Source organism: Sinocyclocheilus rhinocerous, unplaced genomic scaffold, assembly GCF_001515625.1.
Source record: "Sinocyclocheilus rhinocerous isolate Xijiao unplaced genomic scaffold, SAMN03320098_v1.1 scaffold1201, whole genome shotgun sequence".
Classification (NCBI taxonomy): Eukaryota; Metazoa; Chordata; class Actinopteri; order Cypriniformes; family Cyprinidae; genus Sinocyclocheilus; species Sinocyclocheilus rhinocerous.
In genome coordinates this window covers 234,412-251,146 of record NW_015654059.1, presented here as the reverse complement: position 1 = coordinate 251,146, position 16,735 = coordinate 234,412, and the positions used below count along the sequence as shown (strand labels likewise).

Here is a 16,735-nt window from a genome sequence, read left to right as displayed (position 1 = left end):
ATATTGTCCTCTTTTGGAAGACCAAACAAAGTAGTTTCGCTTTCTCACAACGAAACACAGCGTCTCCACGACATGGCGGCGGCAACAACAATACTACAGCGAGAATAAAAGTTATGCCTTCTTTCTTTGCGTGAACATTTGGGCGGCGTTATGCAAATCTTCCCACATCGTGACGTAGACATGTGTTCTAGTGTTAGAATGAGCCGTTTTAGGTAGGCGTGGTTGACTCTTAACTTTTATAAAGAATATCTCTTTGGATTTGAGACTTTAGTCTTTGCAACTTTACAGATCTTCTTTATGCACCAAGAGCTTGTAACACTCCAAAGAGAAAGGAAAAATTGAAATCGCATCATATGACCCCTTTAAAACTATTAAATTAACCAAAATACTAGATTCAAAGTTTTGAAATGTACACCTTGACAATACAACTATTGTACGAGAATAGAAAGAAAGAAAAAAAGTCAAAGCAGTTTCAAAAAGGCCATCGGAGTTAAGAGAGGTGTAATATGGGTTGGACCAAAATGTATTTACTGATAATTTAGGTGAAGTTGTAGTTTTAGCTATTCTTTCTTCTGTTGAGCAAAACAGAAGATATTTTTGAAGAATGTTGTTAACCAAACAGTTGACAGTAGCCACTGACTATTTTTTTTTTCATACTATGGAAGTCAATGGCTACCGTCAACGGTTTGGTTTAAAATATCTTTTTTTGTGTTCAACATAAGATATTCATACAGGTTTGGAACAACATGAGGGTGAGTAAATGACGACAATTTTCATTTTGATGTGAACTATCCCTTTAAGGTGTGGTCACATTAACTCTTGTTCAGTGAATTTTCTTGGTTAAGTCCAGTCATCACATGAGGGCAAAAAAGTTTTCACTTATATTTTGCGCGTGTTCAAATTGGTCACTCAAATTTCCTGCTTGGCTTGAAAATGACTTCTTTTTTGCAGAAATGTTGCTATTGTGAACATACATTGAGAGAAATGCCATGAATTAATTGAGAATTTTTTCCCCCATTATCTTTATTTAAAAATTTTCTATTTGAACTTTTCACGTGACAGTACTTTTTGGATGAACAGCATTGTCAGTAAGACACTATATAGTGCTAACTAGCAGCATAATGTGTCACATTACACCTTAATAACATTGATCATACAAATGAAAACTCACAATGGAGTTATTCCCTAAAATACAGTCTGTGTAAATTCAGAAACCTGTTATTAGCTTTAATATTTAGAATCCCTTAATGTTATTTAAATAAACTTTTCAAGTCCAACAAAGTGCTAGTTAAAGTTCTACAGCATTTCCATGTATTTCCTTCTTGAATGTTAACATGTTTAAACAAGTTTGAGGTTTAAATAACATTAAACAACAGATGGTTCCCAGCACTGAGGTTGGCATCATTATCCTAACTCTTGGTCTTACGGGCTGCAGTCCATTATGCTTTCTGGCCAGTACTGGTCCTGCATGTAGTGCTCGAGGGAGTTGCTGGAGTTTGAAGTATGGTCGGTGTTTGAATCCCGGGACAGGATGTCCTTTTCCCACTGGTCCTCTACCAGCTTGTACAGGTCCATGGCAGCAAGAGCATCCTCTACAGAGCAGTGACCCATTCTACCAGACTAAAAGAAATATCCAGTATGTAAACATCAAGGAGCAGGTAAAAATAAAACGTATATACACTAAGCTGGATGTTCCAACTTTATCTCATGAAACGACCTGTTCTTCTGCACAGTCTTACCTGTATGGTCCTATTGAGAAGTTTCCGAGACAGTTTCTTCAAAGAGACATTGCATCTAATGGAGGCATTATACAACCCTCGCAGCACCCTGCAGGAACAGGTATCTCTAATCATATGTGGTGGGACGGAGATGTCAAGAACCAAGAAGTCATTAAATAAGGCATGGCCAACAATAATCTTCCCTGTGAGGATGTCAACAATCTAAAAAAAAAAGACAAAAAGCACAGTGTTATTTCAGCAATATTCTATGAAATAAGCAGAGCTCAACAATTTCCAAAAATTGAATTATTTCCACACACACACAGATATATATATAATTAAAAACAATATAACATAAAAAATGCTTAAATATTTTTCAAATAAATAAAATTTGTATACAGCGTTTATGGTTTTAACAGTAATTTATGGTCTTAACTGTAAATTGTTCACAAAAGGTAACAACATTATACAGTATAACAGTTAACAATATATAAATAATAGAGATAAAAATAGAATATATTATCTAAATAATCAAACGAGTATAATATAGATGATAGATTACAGAAAAAAGAATAGTAAGAAATAATGCAACAAATTTAAATTTAAATTGATTTTATAAACAGCTATCATGTGTTAGATAAAAGTAAATAGAAATGAAAAAAAAAATGTTTTTAAGTAAAATGTACCATACTTAAAAATAATTATAATTTTTTAAAATTTACTATTATTTCATTTATATAAATAAATATTAATAAAACTTCAGCTTAAATAAAATAAATACATATATTTTTGTGGAGAAAAAAAAAATGTGTAAAAAAAAAAGAAAAGAAAAAAAATATTGGCATGGCAATTAATAATTATAATTTTTTAAAATTTACTATTATTTCATTTATATAAATAAATATTAATAAAACTTCAGCTTAAATAAAATAAATACATATATTTTTGTGGAGAAAAAAAAATGTGTAAAAAAAAAAGAAAAAAAAAAAAATATTGGCATGGCAATTAAACATCTGTACTACTGGCTTTATTGTGCCAGCAGGGGGAAAAAAATCCTTATTGCTCAAAACTACTACACAATATCAAATTAAAGCAGAGCAAATAAACCCACACAAACAGAAGCTTGTATATACAGTGCAGTTACATATAGTGCCGCCTCACCTCGTTCTGAGCATCCTCAAAAGCCACTGCCTGTTGTAAATGATGTTTTCTAATGCCACTCCATCTTGTGCGGTAGTCTGTGACTGGATGCCGAGGTAAAATATATTTATCATACACAACACTACCATAATAATTTACTATACTACAGCGTGCCACTTCACTACACTTGCCGCCAGGTCCAGTCCCGACCATTTCACAGTCCACAGCTACAAGCCTAGAGTGGTCTATTCCCACACATGGCGAACTCCTGCCACTAGTGGGAGGGCTGGATTCAGATGAAAAGCCACTATCCACCTCCCAGCTGTCACTGAGCGGTAGTAAAGACTCAGCTTCACCAGTCAGTGTATGAGAGGTTATTCTGGGCCTTTTGAATTGCACATGATTTGACTGTTCAGACACAGAATCCAAAACATCTCTATGTCTAACACACTCCGTCTTGTTTCCTAGAAGCTCAACTGACTTTCTTTTCTTTCCTCTTTTTTGTTCAAATGATACTTCGTGGAATTCAATTGTGAATTTTTTCAGTTTATTCTTTTTCCTTCGTCTTTTAGCTTGATGAGAAATGGTGTTTGCTTCTCCGTTGGTGGCTGCCAAGATATTTTGGTCCACACCATTGCTGGTGGAGTATCTCCAAGGTGAAGCAGACATTGTCACCACATAGTTTTACATCTGTCAAAAAAGATGATACTTTTGTCAATCAAACATCAAGTTACAGTATCTGTGTCCTTATAGTGACAAATAATACCCAAGATGCAATATAAAAAGCTTGCAAGTTACCAAGTTAATATACATCAACAACATTAACTCTATATTTGACTACACACTCCATCTAAGGAAAGGAGATGGTCTGAAATTGGCAATTATTTACCGCTCTATGTTTAAGTTGTTGTCGTGATCATTCAGTATAGTTAGCACTGCCTAGCTAACCATTTAACAATGAAACAATAACGTAATCTGTCGCGTTTTACGTTTAATAACAATACAAACCCTAAATAATGTTACATTGTAAAACATTACAACAAAAACACTTATTAGCGTTGTTATACTTTGAGAATTTTACACAAAAGCACATACCTCTGCGTACACGTGGATCCGGTGAGAAGCAGGGCTACGAGAACAACATGTCGAGACAAGACCCAAATCCCGCTATTTGATTGGCCGGCCCAGTTCTACAGTATTGCACTCTGATTGGTCAAAACAAATGCCAACGCAGAACTCCTTCCCCAGCCTTCGTTGAAACTATTAATGTACTGTTGTTTTGCTGCTGTAAATCGAGGTGTGGACTGCGGGATTACGACAGAGAGACCATTTATGAATGGAAGTCAATTGAATTAGTACGCTAAATAAACTGCTAAGAGATAAATGACAACAATAGCAAATAGCAGTACAACAATCTGAAGGAATCTGACAGCTAGCAAGATATAATTTCAGACACATAAGCAATAGGCGTTATATTTGACTAGATACAGAATTAATTAAAAAAATATATATTTCTCTATATTAATGTGATATTGTAATGAACTTGAGCATATTCCTGGAGAGCCTTGGATACCATTGGCTGAGAACTCAACTTTGAAGTGCTTGTAAGTTTATCTGGCCTTTTTTTAGTTGATAGTGATGATCTATGTGACGTGTCTGAATCATGTGTAACATTGTGTTTGTTTGTCTCTTTTATTCCCAGATGCACATCAGAGCTTTTCTTGATCAACAGGAAATCAAGGCATATTTTTCCCCTTTTAGATCCCTGATGACAACAATAAATCTTGTTAACTGGAAGGATCACCCAAAAATGCATGACTGTATGACCTGTATTACTTTCTTTCTTCCATGGGATGCAAAAGGAAATATTATAAATAAAATATTTGTTGTTCGTCTTATGTTGCCATTCGGACAGCCCTGCTTGTCATCACGGGAAGAACTCCACACAGAGACAATGTTCTCAGAGTCAAAATTTATTGACGGTAGACACAGTTATATACAGCGGTTCTCACATGATGGTATACAATTCAAGGAAACATTACCTTCTTATTTATTCTATAGTTTTGTCCAGTAAATTACAAACAACTGGAAAAGTCATGTAACTAATTTCCAAATTAGGGGGGTTGGCTTCTAATATTGTTGTGGACAGTGGGGACCTTGGAGTCAATTATAGAGTTGTTTGCTTCTTTAAAAGTTTTTTTTTTTTTTTTTTTTTATAAATGAGAGAGCAAAAGGTCACACCTGAGCAAAAGTCACATGACAGATTGTATTTAACGATATACAGTTCACTTGGTGGACATCTGAGGAACTTTTATTTTCTTTCAGATACAATGAACAGGATCTGGAGCTTTTTAGTTTTAAAAACATACAATGATCGTGAACTATTCTTCAAAAGCTGCAGAAAGAAAGTCACACAGGATGGATGGATCGTCATGAGGGTGCCTGCATATCATCATGCAAAACAAGTGACTGCCATGTCCCCACTAGATGGCCTTGTCCTTCTACAAACCACAGCTGTTCACTTACACTGATTGGATGGACATGGGCCAACCTCCCGAAATCACTATTAATCCTTTTAGTGACAACAAAACTCTTACTCGCCCAATCCGCTGCGTCTCTCCAGTGTGCCCACCCTTTTCTCCTCTCTCCATCTCCCCTCCCCATGCTTATGAACCCACTGTGTGGAGAGATTGTAATCCAAGTGGATTACACTGTAAATTGGGTGATGGAGGATTGGATGCTCTGGAAGTGAATCTCAACTGCGGCAGAGTGCTTGCTTTACAGATTTAGAGACAACAGATTTGCTTGATTTATATATTATAACTTGTATTATTTCATGTGGAATACCATGGAACCTTGGAGAACATCTTTCAGGTGTGATGTTTTGCAGATGATGTGATGGAGGGCATATTAAAATACTGATACATGTTTACCTGAGTTTAACACAAAGAAAGAAGGACCTAATGACAACATTAAGTGGATAACTTGGATTATCGGTATCATCCTGAATATGAGAAGCATTGATTACTCCATGCAGCTCAGTGGGAGTTTGAGAAGTTTCTGGAAGATCTGAGCATGATTAGGAGTTCACTGACGTGGATCACCAAGCCCTCCAAGAACTTTTGGATGTGCAAGTTCAGCTGATGAGGAGCTCAGAAGGGTCATAAGAGACGTTTGAAACCATTTAGGCCAAAATGAATGGAAGTGAGTGGATTGGACGTTGGGTTTTATTCGTCCTACTGGAGTAGTGGATTCTCAGGACCTTCTTCTCATGACTTCACCATACAGATGTGGCCCTTGAGAACAGAAGTCAGCATCATGTGTCACATAAGAGGGTCTTCTTGGGTCACATTCTTTATGGTCTACACAGGCTGGCTGTGTATCTTTACACATGCTCAAATGAAGATTCCACCTGAAACGTAAGAGTCACCTTCATTTAAGTTGTTTAGCACCTTCATTTTCAGGTATCACTGGTTTGATATTCTGTTCAACACCTTAGACATCAAGTCAAAAACTGCCTTTGTTTGATGTCCTTTCGGGTGAAAGTTACTGTTGATGTTTTTTCCATATGTGTTACTGTTCTGTTTAATTCAGCCAATGGTTTACTAGATGCTTGTAAGACCAGACAGACTATTTCAGGGTCTACTTTGCTCTATGGCGTCTTCAGTTCCGTGCACATTAGAATTTCAAATAAGACAGGATGAGAAATTGCTCTGAGAGTTGTGTGAACATTTTTAGTAATTCCCTGATTCCCTGAGTTTGTTGAGGTGTAAAATTCAGTTCTCACGAGGCTTGGAAGTCATTCAGTGCAATAGCAGATGGCAGACACTTCTCGACATACATAAGCAGCAGTGAAAATATTTGAAGGTGGAAACGGAACGATCATTTGGTGATAATTCTCTCATAAATTACTAATACAGAAAATTATTATGTAACCATAAATATATACAAAATAATTAAATAAATGATGATAAAATGTTTTTTTAAAGGGATAGTTCACCCAAAAATGAAAATTCTGTCATCATTTACTCACCTTAATGTTGTTTCAAAACTGACTTTCTGTCTTCTGTGCAACACACAAGAAGATATTTTGAAGAATGTTGGTAACCAAACCATTGTGGTGACCACTGACTTCCATTGAATGGACAAAAAACTCCAAAGACATTTCTCAAAATATCTTCTTTTATGTTCCACAGAAGATGATAGTCATATGTTTGGAACAACATGAATAAATGCTGACAGAATTCCTTTAATGTTGTCACAATTCTGACTGGCCCTACAAAAACAAACCAACTAAAACCATGTCAGATTTGTGCCTCAAACTTCTTTGGTTATTTTTCCAGACATTGTCAACTAGTAGGTTAATGTTCTGTCTTGAAGTGGTGCTGTTCGAGCAGATACCATTAATAATGCCTTCTGGATACCAGCCAGAGACACAAGCTAGTTCACAGATGGTCATACAGGCCAGGTCCTGTGCACACAGGAATATCACAGACTTTGAGCCTTTCCAAGAGTGCAACTAACATTCTCTTGCATCATAATTTGACTTTTATTATGGGTACTAGACCCTGCTCAGCATGTAAGACCAAGCATATTTCATAGCTATGCGAGTGCATCTGTGTTTTAGGGATTTATTGCTAAAAACAGTTTTATCTTGGCCTTAATCCCTATATTTATTTTTAGATTTTTAGATTTATATAACTACAACAATTCAAGGACATATTGTTCTCTTGCAGCACCAGTCCATTTTAAAAACTCACCAAGGCTGCATTTGATTAGAAATACAGTAAAAACAGTAATATTGTGAAATATTATTACAATTGCAAATAACTGTTTTAAAATAGCATTTAAAATATAAATCTTTTAACACATTATAAATGTTTTTACTGTAATTTTTGATCAATTTCATTTTTGATCAATTTCATTTCTTTGACAAATGAATGACAAATCTTTGAACGGTAATGTATGTATAATATACAGCACTGTATTACATTATATATTTATTCTTAAATTTTACTTGCACAGGGAAAAATATCTGTTGACTTGTTCTTGACTTCCCAAGGATTTCCCTTGCTGTAATAGTATCAGCGTCCTCAACACTGCCAAACCTTTAACATAATTCCTCAGCCTCCCTGATGATCCCAGACTCCTTCAGGCCAACAGAGATTCTTCAACATAAGACTAAGTGCTGACAGGGCTCTTTATATGACTAACCACAATGCTTCTTTTGTTATTTTGTGCATTATACATCATGGATGACAGGGATGTTTCATTATTTACAGTATATTTGTGGTCTTTATATAATTTACAGTAACATACTGTATATACTTTTTATGATTGTCTGTGTTTGGATTGGCTTTCCTTTGCCTGCATTCACTGTCAATGGTCAGAGATCAATAGATTACTTGGAATCCTATGAAGTGATTATGGGCCACCTGCAAACTAAGACAACTATTAATATTTAGGGGATAGGGACAGGGGTTTATTCAAAGTAAATGTAAACTTTTAAAAATAATTTATTATTAAGTTTATCAGGGTAATTTCAAACATTCAGATCAAATCTTTGCTGTGTACACTAATTTCAATAAAAAGTTACACAGTTGGTGCTGATTGCCTTTTTTTTTTTTTTGATTATTCTAGGGTTCAAAAATGGGCCATCACCCTTTCAGAGCAAATCAATGCAATTGCATCAAAATATTCAGGAGCTGCGCTATTACAAAAGGTAAATATCAATGAAAATGTAAAGCTTCCTAGTCATTTTTAGTTATGATGACTTTATTTTTTTGGATATTCACTCAGGAAAACTGTTTACACATATTCCTAATGAAATTGTTCCAGAAAAGCAAAATGCTAAAACAGTTCTCTCTGTTCGCAGAAACTCAAAGATGTTGAGCCCATCATCAGAATAGAGGATGTGGATGGAGCACGTTTAGTGCAGGACTTTGCAGATGAAATCGAAAGAATGCTTGGCAGCAAGATGAAGTCTGTGAAGGTTAGTGTAAAGTGCTCCTTTTTATATTGTCTAGATCAGTCCTTATTTATGGTTTAGAGTTACTGGTGTTATTTTATGAGGAGCTTTGGTTTTAACTTATAAAATGAATTAAAATTATGCTGTTCTCTTTGTCCTCAGAGGCTCGCTGACACAGCTGAGGACGCTGACCTGTATCATGAGTATAATGCATCTTTACAGGTAACAAAACTGGAATATGGTATTTAAACCTGTTTGTAAAAATTATGCAATAGATCTCATGTATTAAATTCAAATAATTTAAACAAATAGTTAATAAAAATAATATTACATTACATATATTTGTATAATATATTAAATGATGTAATGCATGGTCTTTTTTATACTATATCTTTCTGTCAGTTTGACTACTTTAATGCATTATTGGTGAATACTATGGATGAAGAGGGAAATTTAATTGAACTTGGAGGCGAATTTCCATTGGAGGAGAATGAACATTTCAACAAGCTTTCAGTGAACATTTTAATGAGCGACATCCAAGTTCCAACTAATGTCTACAACAAAGGTATGATAGCAATAATCAGCAGATCTCCGTGGGCTTGGATTCCGATTTAAACAGTATGTTTAATCAATGCAAAAACACACTTTGTTATTTTGCTTCTTGATTAAATCAGATAAACTGTAGACTCAAGAACTCAAATTACAGTCTTTATTAGTCAGTATAGCCTATATTATAAAACTTCACTTGATGACTATTACTTCTGATTTGAGTGCTTAATAAATGAGGGTTGCATTTTCACGGGGTGAATTAAATTAAAATCTTAAAAATGATAAAAAATGCACACCATGCACTTTCAAAAATTTACTTTTAATCCCCATTTTGTGCAAATGCATCATTTAAAATGTAAAAAAAATAATATCAGGCGTCTTTATTTGCAGATCCAGACATTCTTAATGGAGTGTACATGTCAGAAGCATTGAATGATATCTTCATCAATAACTTCCAGAAGGATCCCACGCTCACTTGGCAATATTTTGGCAGCTCAACTGGCTTCTTCAGACTCTATCCAGGTTTGTTCAATTCTGTTTCACGAACATTGTTTAGTATTGCTCAGTCCTCCAACTTGAAAGACTAAAACTGGACTGTACAGTCTGCATTCTTGATGTAAATTTAGATATTTATTTTTGCTTGACTTTGTACTTTTCAGGAATTAAATGGACCCCTGATGCTAATGGCGTAGTTTCTTTTGACTGCAGAAACAGAAATTGGTGAGACAAAATAAAGTATTTGACCTAAAACCTAAATAGCATCTGTTATCCTGCGTGTCTAAGTGCTTGGCAATGTAGTGAGGTTGATTCATTCATATGAAATTAAATTTATGCCAGTTGACTTGGATTCAGCAAGGTCTTTTCCTGACCCAGTGTGCAGTGCAGGATTATCTGTGTGGATGCCACCCAAATGTCTGCTTGTGGCTATGGTAGCACAGCCAGTTAGGCCCTGATCCCACCGAAAGACTTTAATCTCATTCTTAAATGGTTAGTAGGACTGACATAGGCTCCATATGTGACTGTTTATACAGAAGCAAGTGATTGCAATGAATCGGAATAAAAACACTGTCATTTTGAAACAAGACAGGATTAGATTTCCATCACCGGTGTTACGTTTTTTACTTTGTAGACCATCTAGCCCTAAATAGGTCTGAGAAAATGATACCGTATTGTTTCAGCCTTTTTGCCATATTTAAATATACCATACAATTGGATATTTATGTGTTTGCACTGAAATGGCTTAAAAATGGTGATTTTTTCAAACATGATTTCAACTAAGCCATTTTTTTAATATATAATTAATTAAATAAATTATTTATTTATTATTTTTGTTTTTATAATTTTTTATTAATGATTATATATTTTATACAAAAATATTATTAAACAGCAATATTTACCAACATATATTTTTACTGAAATCTTATAGAGTGTGTGAAATGCCATACAAGACTCTGTTAACTTTGTTTAGTGATTATTTACATTCTCTCACCAATGATTTAGAGTTTTGAATCAGTGAAATGGACACTTTGAACTGATTCACGGAACTGATTCAAACTTACCTACTCAAACGTGTTTTTTTTTCTACTGATTTTTAAATCATAGAACACTTCTGTATCTTAAAACTCTCATGCAATATTAATTGTAATAGTGAAATAGAAAAACACTTTAAAATCACTGCATTCCACTATGTTGCTTAATTTAATATTCACAGGAAAATTATCACAAATATATTGTGAATGTTTGATATAATGCCCAGTCCTAGACCTAAATTAAGAACTTCATTTGGACAACTTTAAAGGCAATTTTCTCAGTATTTTGATTTTTTTGCACCCTCAGATTCCAGATTTTCAAATAGTTGTATCTCGGCCAAATATTGTCCATAACAAACCATACATCAATGGAAAGCTTATTTATTCAGCTTTCAGATGATGCATAAATCTCAGTTTCGAGAAATTGACCCTTATGACTGGTTTTGTGGTCCAGGGTCACAATTGGTTACTTTTATAATTTATAACTTATCAGTTAATGTTACTATAAAGCATGTAGCATTGCCCTCCATACCCTGATCTAGAAGTGTCCTGGGCCACCTTCTAAGAAAATCCCCTCTCTCTGTCACAGGTATATCCAGGCTGCCACCTCTCCTAAGGACATCGTCATTGTAATTGATGTCAGCGGCAGTATGAAGGGTCTGAAAATGACCATTGCCAAACACACCATCAACACTATCCTGGACACGCTCGGGGAAAATGACTTTGTCAATGTTATTGCAGTAAGAGCACACTTACTGAAAAGTGATGTTTTCCATTTAGCATCACTTTATCCTTTGTTCAGCATGGTAAAATATGTTTTTGCACGTCCTTTCCTTAGTACACTGATTATGTCCGCTACGTGGAGCCCTGTTTTAAGGGAACGTTGGTACAGGCAGACTTGGACAACCGCGAGGTAAGTCGATTATCCACTTCACTTGAGCCTGAAGAAACTAAGCCAATGACTCCAATCAGCACTGCAGGATACCGGCTATACCATTCCCTCATATGCACTCACATATGCCTCGTGCGTGAGTGCATATGAGTGCGTGGCTTTTCTTTTCGTGTTTCTTTTTTCATTTTTAAAATTTACATGAAGACTTATTTATTATCTTTTTTTATTTATGTTTGTGTTTTTTACATGTCTCTAAATGATTCAGTTATTATTTAGGTCTGCAAATTTATTTTAAATTGTTTACTGTTTTTATTCCATGTGACTTGATTTATTTAATTACATTTATTTATTTATTTAATTTATTATGTAGGTTTAGTGTGTATTTTTTCACCAAATTTATTTGTAAAAATAATTCAAATAAATTCAAACAAATTTTCTGAACACTTCTTCCATCTGTCTATGGATGGAAAAACAGGTAGTCCCAAACTCACCCCATTAAAATAATAAAAAAATTATAAAGTAAATAAATAAAATGTAAGAAAATATAACAAAATTAAAATAAAATATTATAACAAATTTAAAAATCATCAATAAATAAATAAAAAATCATACACTTCTTGAGCCAATGTTGCAAAGTCGGGCTGGTTTTGATGGAACCACAGAGCCACGATTTTTAGACTTTTTTTGGGAAATCAACATGTGAATGTTATAGTTGCTTACAGAGAAAATATACATAAAATTATATATAAGAAAAAATAAATAACACACACACACACACACACACACACACACACATATATATATATATATATATATATATATATATATAGAATATAAATAAAATAAAAACATCATAACAAATTTAAAAATACAATAAAGATCATCTAAAAAAAATCACACGCTTCTCCTAAGTAAATGTTTGCTAGACTGTAGCTGTGACACTAGGCAGGGACATTAGGCCCATCCACATTCTGCTGTTGCTTTTAGTCATGTGATAGACTAGCGGCTGGGTGATTTGATCTAATGTGCAGCTTTTTTGCTTGTTATTTATCAGAGAGCAAGTAGGGACGTACTCTAATCTCTGGAATTACAGTCAGATACAGAATTATAGAGCCATCGGATAGTGAAATGACTGAAGGCAGCACGTTTCATCTTTCAGATCACTCTCATAATACTGTTTAGTTAGTTAAATAAAATTTCAGACAGTTTTTTACATGTAATAGGAGTAGGCCACATATTTACATGATTTATAACGCCGTGAATTGATTCAAATTGTAATTTGAATTGAATTAATTACATGATAAGCTGATTAATTAATCACATTAATCACAATTATTCACATACATCAATGTTTGCTGAGAAAAGACCCCAAATGAAGATATAGTTTTTACATAATCATTAAATACCACCTTTCTGCCCACATTGTTTGTTTTATAATACAACTTTTACATAATACAAATAATGCAACTACTATTGTACATCTCTAAATGTCTACAAAATAAGGATGACGTAAAAAACGTATAGGACACTTGGACAGGTCTGCGCACTCACAGACTGGTACTTAATACAGGGTGATGGGTCAGCAGAGCTTGTAATGATATTCCAGGTCTAAGTCACTCAGCATCTGCTCACTGTGCTGACACAGATCCTCTAAGAAATATCCTGAAAGACAGCAGCACCATGACATCTCTGCCCCGCCTGCTCAGATGGTCAACTTGATCCAGAGCTTTGTCCCATTTTTGTTCAGCGTGTAATTGCACTTTAAAATAAAAGACACCAAAAAGCGTTACTTGAGAATGATGTCTCTAAGTCTGAGCCCATGTATTGTCACTGCTCAGCTATTATCTGAGCTTATGTTTTAATGAGGGATTTCAAGCAGTAAAATTTGATCAATTTAATTAAATCAATGAATAAAATATAATAATTAAATAATAATATATTTTTATCTTTTCAATTTTTACTTTCAGTGCAGTGCTTATTTTTTTTTATTATTTTCTATTTTTAGGAAAATCTCCTTTTTCTTCTCCTGTTTTATACTATTGATGCCAGTGTTATTATTTAAATACTATTGCAGTATTTATTAATATTTTGAAGTTCAAGCTTTAATTAAAAAATTTTTTTTTAATCTAATATTTATTGTTCAGCTTCATTTCAACACTCTCAGAAAAAAAGATACAAAAGATGTCACTGGGGCGGTCCCTTTTCAAAAGGCACACCTTTGTACCAAAAGAGTCCATAATGGTACCTTAAAGGTACATATTAGTACCTAAAAGGTACAAAAGTGTACCTTTTGAAAAGGTACCGCCCCAGTCACAGCTATTGTACCTTTTTTTCTGAGAGTGAATTAAACAACAGCACTGGTATAGGAAAAACTAATGACATATTAAAGATACCTTTTTTGGGATTTTCCTTTGCTACGTGAAGTCTGCAAAGTAAAAACTTCATCTTTTTCATTGTTTTCCCCATCCCATCTCCCCTTTCAGCATTTCAAGCTGCTTGTTGAAGAACTCCATGTGAAGGGAGAGGCTAAAGTAAAAAAAGCCATGAAGGAGTCGTTCCGTATCCTCGCTGACGTCAGTATCATTCACACAAATATACAAAACTATACATACGGTGCCAAGCCTCTGCACGTCCTCCACGTTTCTCTTCCTGTCTCCTAGGCCAGAGCAAATGGTCAGGGCAGCCTATGTAACCAAGCAATTATGCTGATCACAGACGGAGCCATGGAAGATTTCCAATCAGTGTTTGAAGAGTTCAACTGGCCTGACAAGAAGGTAACACACAATCTGCTCGCTCTACAGGGAACGGAGGGTGCAACATATGACGTACTATAAAATCTGCATACTGCTCTGATAAATTGTTGGAGAACCTTCTGGAAAAATGGCACTTTTTTCCTTCATAAACAGATTTTAAGACAATGAGACTTGATTGAACGTGAATGTATGGATATATTTCCTCAGGAACAATGATCAAAGTACAGTAACAAAAATGTAATGGTTTCAGGTACGGGTTTTCACTTACCTTATTGGCAGAGATATGACCTTCTCAGAAAACGTCAAATGGATTGCCTGCAACAATAAGGGTATGTAGTCAGACAATAATAAACATTTAATCATTTACTCTCCCTCATGTGCTTCCAAAGCCATATTTTTTCTTGCTTCTGTAGAACAAAAGATTGAACCGTTCACCCTTCAGAAAAGGACACAAAGGTACCATAAAAGTATTATTTTCCATATGACTTGCGCTGTATTTCAAGTCTTCTGAATCTTCTATTATAGTTCTTGTGATGAACAGAAATGCAAGTCGTTAATCTTCCCCTCCATCGAAACAGTGAGTTGAACTCAAGAAATAGATTCACTGATTTGATTCACTAATGAAACATTCAGGTTGGATCGTTAATGAATCATCCAGTTAATGAATGATTCATTAATGGAATCTTCAATGCACCATTCAGATCAGATAATTCAGGAGTTGTGAACCGGATCAGTTTGCTCACTGAAAAACATGATTTGTTCAGATTAATTCCTGATTCGTTCTCTAAGGTGAAGATTTTCAGTGAGTAATGGCTTAGCTGTCTTAAGACTTTAGAAGACTTGGAATATAGTAAATAAAGTCATATGGACCATTTATATGATACTTTTATTGTGCTGTTGTGTCTTTTTGGAAGCTTGAAAGCTCCAGTTTATTGAGCTCTTCAGTTTGCTAACGGCATCTTTTCACAACAGGAAAATATGCAGAAATCTTATACTCGTATTTGATATTTACAGGTTATTATACTCACATCTCTACACTGGCTGACGTACAGGAGAATGTCATGGAGTATCTTCATGTTCTGAGTCGACCAATGGTCATCAACCATGACCATGACATAATCTGGACCGAGGCGTATATGGACAGTGTGGTGAGTGTATGATTATGCCATTCTGACTTTTCAGAAGAACTGAAATACAGAATTCACTGTCTCTATTTCAAAAATTCCCACCACTCATTTTCAACTGTGCTTGTTTCATTTCAATGTATTTTGATGTGATTTTGTTGTGCTGTTTACTCATATATCACTGTTTCTGTACTAATGTGATATTTTTCCATTCATCGCCATATTCTTCTCTATCACACAGCTTCCTAACACTAAGGAGGTAACTCTTAGAAACAGTAAAACACACACCACTGTATTGTAGCGTGTAAAAAAAATAGAAGACTTTAGATATTTAGCCTGTGCTCAGAGTATAATGTAGTTGTTATCCTGGTCAGCATACCAGGACTTCTTGGTTTAGGACTCCCCCTACTGTTTATCATCATTTATCACATTTGTGCTGGACATGATGTGATGACCTGATAAAATCAACATGAAATGTAGCTTTCAACCCATTTTACTGCCATAATTTGATGTATTTCTGAGTGAATTATGAAAAAACGTAGAGGACAGATTTATTTTATTCATCTGGAATTGTTTTGATCATGAAAAGTGGGCATGATGAGACCAGGAACGTGCATTTGGAAAGTAAATAGGGTTCATTTTCTTTTCATGTTGATTTTAACTGTGTGCTTCAGTAGTCTGAATGTTTGGTCATCAAAGTGTAAGATGCAAAATTCCTCAAATCTCTCCCGTAGCTGTTCAAAAGCAATGCTCACAGTCTTCTGCTCATGACGTCAGTGGCCATGCCAGTGTTCAGTAAGAAGAAAGAAACACTTTCTCATGGCATTCTGCTAGGAGTGGTGGGAACTGACGTCCCCCTGCTGGAGGTCATGAAACTTGCCCCGCGATATAAGGTACAAAAAGAATACAATAATAGGGTTGCCAACTTCAGCTTGAAGCTTTCATCATTTTTCATAATTTCTTTATATCAGAGACAAACTTTGTATTAATATAAATATGGAACATATCCATGTCATAGCTCATGCCAAAATAAAAATGTGAATATATATATATATATATATA

At 34.7% G+C, this 16,735-nt stretch overlaps 2 protein-coding genes across 2 annotated transcripts in view; one reads left to right on the top strand and one right to left on the bottom strand.

The window, feature by feature from the left end:
- Positions 1-786: 786 nt before the first annotated feature.
- Positions 787-4,033, bottom strand: LOC107716675 (apoptosis-enhancing nuclease-like). Its single transcript, XM_016523183.1, has 4 exons — positions 3,954-4,033; positions 2,880-3,548; positions 1,740-1,940; positions 787-1,620 (listed from the first exon to the last, which is right to left on the bottom strand). The coding sequence occupies exons 2-4, from the start codon at positions 3,525-3,527 to the stop codon at positions 1,423-1,425; spliced, it is 1,047 nt and encodes a 348-aa protein (XP_016378669.1). The 5' UTR covers positions 3,528-3,548; positions 3,954-4,033; the 3' UTR covers positions 787-1,422.
- Positions 4,034-5,529: 1,496 nt separating this feature from the next.
- LOC107716619 (voltage-dependent calcium channel subunit alpha-2/delta-4-like) overlaps positions 5,530-16,735 on the top strand; it is a 25,574-nt gene continuing 14,368 nt past the window's right edge. The window contains exons 1-15 of the mRNA XM_016523115.1: positions 5,530-6,277; positions 8,499-8,580; positions 8,734-8,850; positions 8,989-9,048; positions 9,229-9,391; positions 9,766-9,897; positions 10,035-10,095; positions 11,494-11,644; positions 11,743-11,817; positions 14,280-14,369; positions 14,457-14,570; positions 14,800-14,878; positions 15,564-15,697; positions 15,915-15,932; positions 16,408-16,566. Of these exons, the coding sequence (XP_016378601.1) occupies positions 6,057-6,277; positions 8,499-8,580; positions 8,734-8,850; positions 8,989-9,048; positions 9,229-9,391; positions 9,766-9,897; positions 10,035-10,095; positions 11,494-11,644; positions 11,743-11,817; positions 14,280-14,369; positions 14,457-14,570; positions 14,800-14,878; positions 15,564-15,697; positions 15,915-15,932; positions 16,408-16,566 (1,656 nt within the window). The 5' untranslated portion in view covers positions 5,530-6,056. The remainder of the gene's footprint in view (positions 6,278-8,498; positions 8,581-8,733; positions 8,851-8,988; positions 9,049-9,228; positions 9,392-9,765; positions 9,898-10,034; positions 10,096-11,493; positions 11,645-11,742; positions 11,818-14,279; positions 14,370-14,456; positions 14,571-14,799; positions 14,879-15,563; positions 15,698-15,914; positions 15,933-16,407; positions 16,567-16,735) is intronic.

Bases quoted from the DNA above. Each gene is read 5' to 3' on its own strand.
- LOC107716675 (XM_016523183.1), bottom strand. From the start codon at position 3,527: ATGTCTGCTTCACCTTGGAGATACTCCACCAGCAATGGTGTGGACCAA. The intron at 1,941-2,879 runs GTGAGGCGGCAC...TTTTTTTTTTAG, and splicing joins TTGAGGATGCTCAGAACGAG to ATTGTTGACATCCTCACAGG. The intron at 1,621-1,739 runs GTAAGACTGTGC...TATTTCTTTTAG, and splicing joins TTCTCAATAGGACCATACAG to TCTGGTAGAATGGGTCACTG.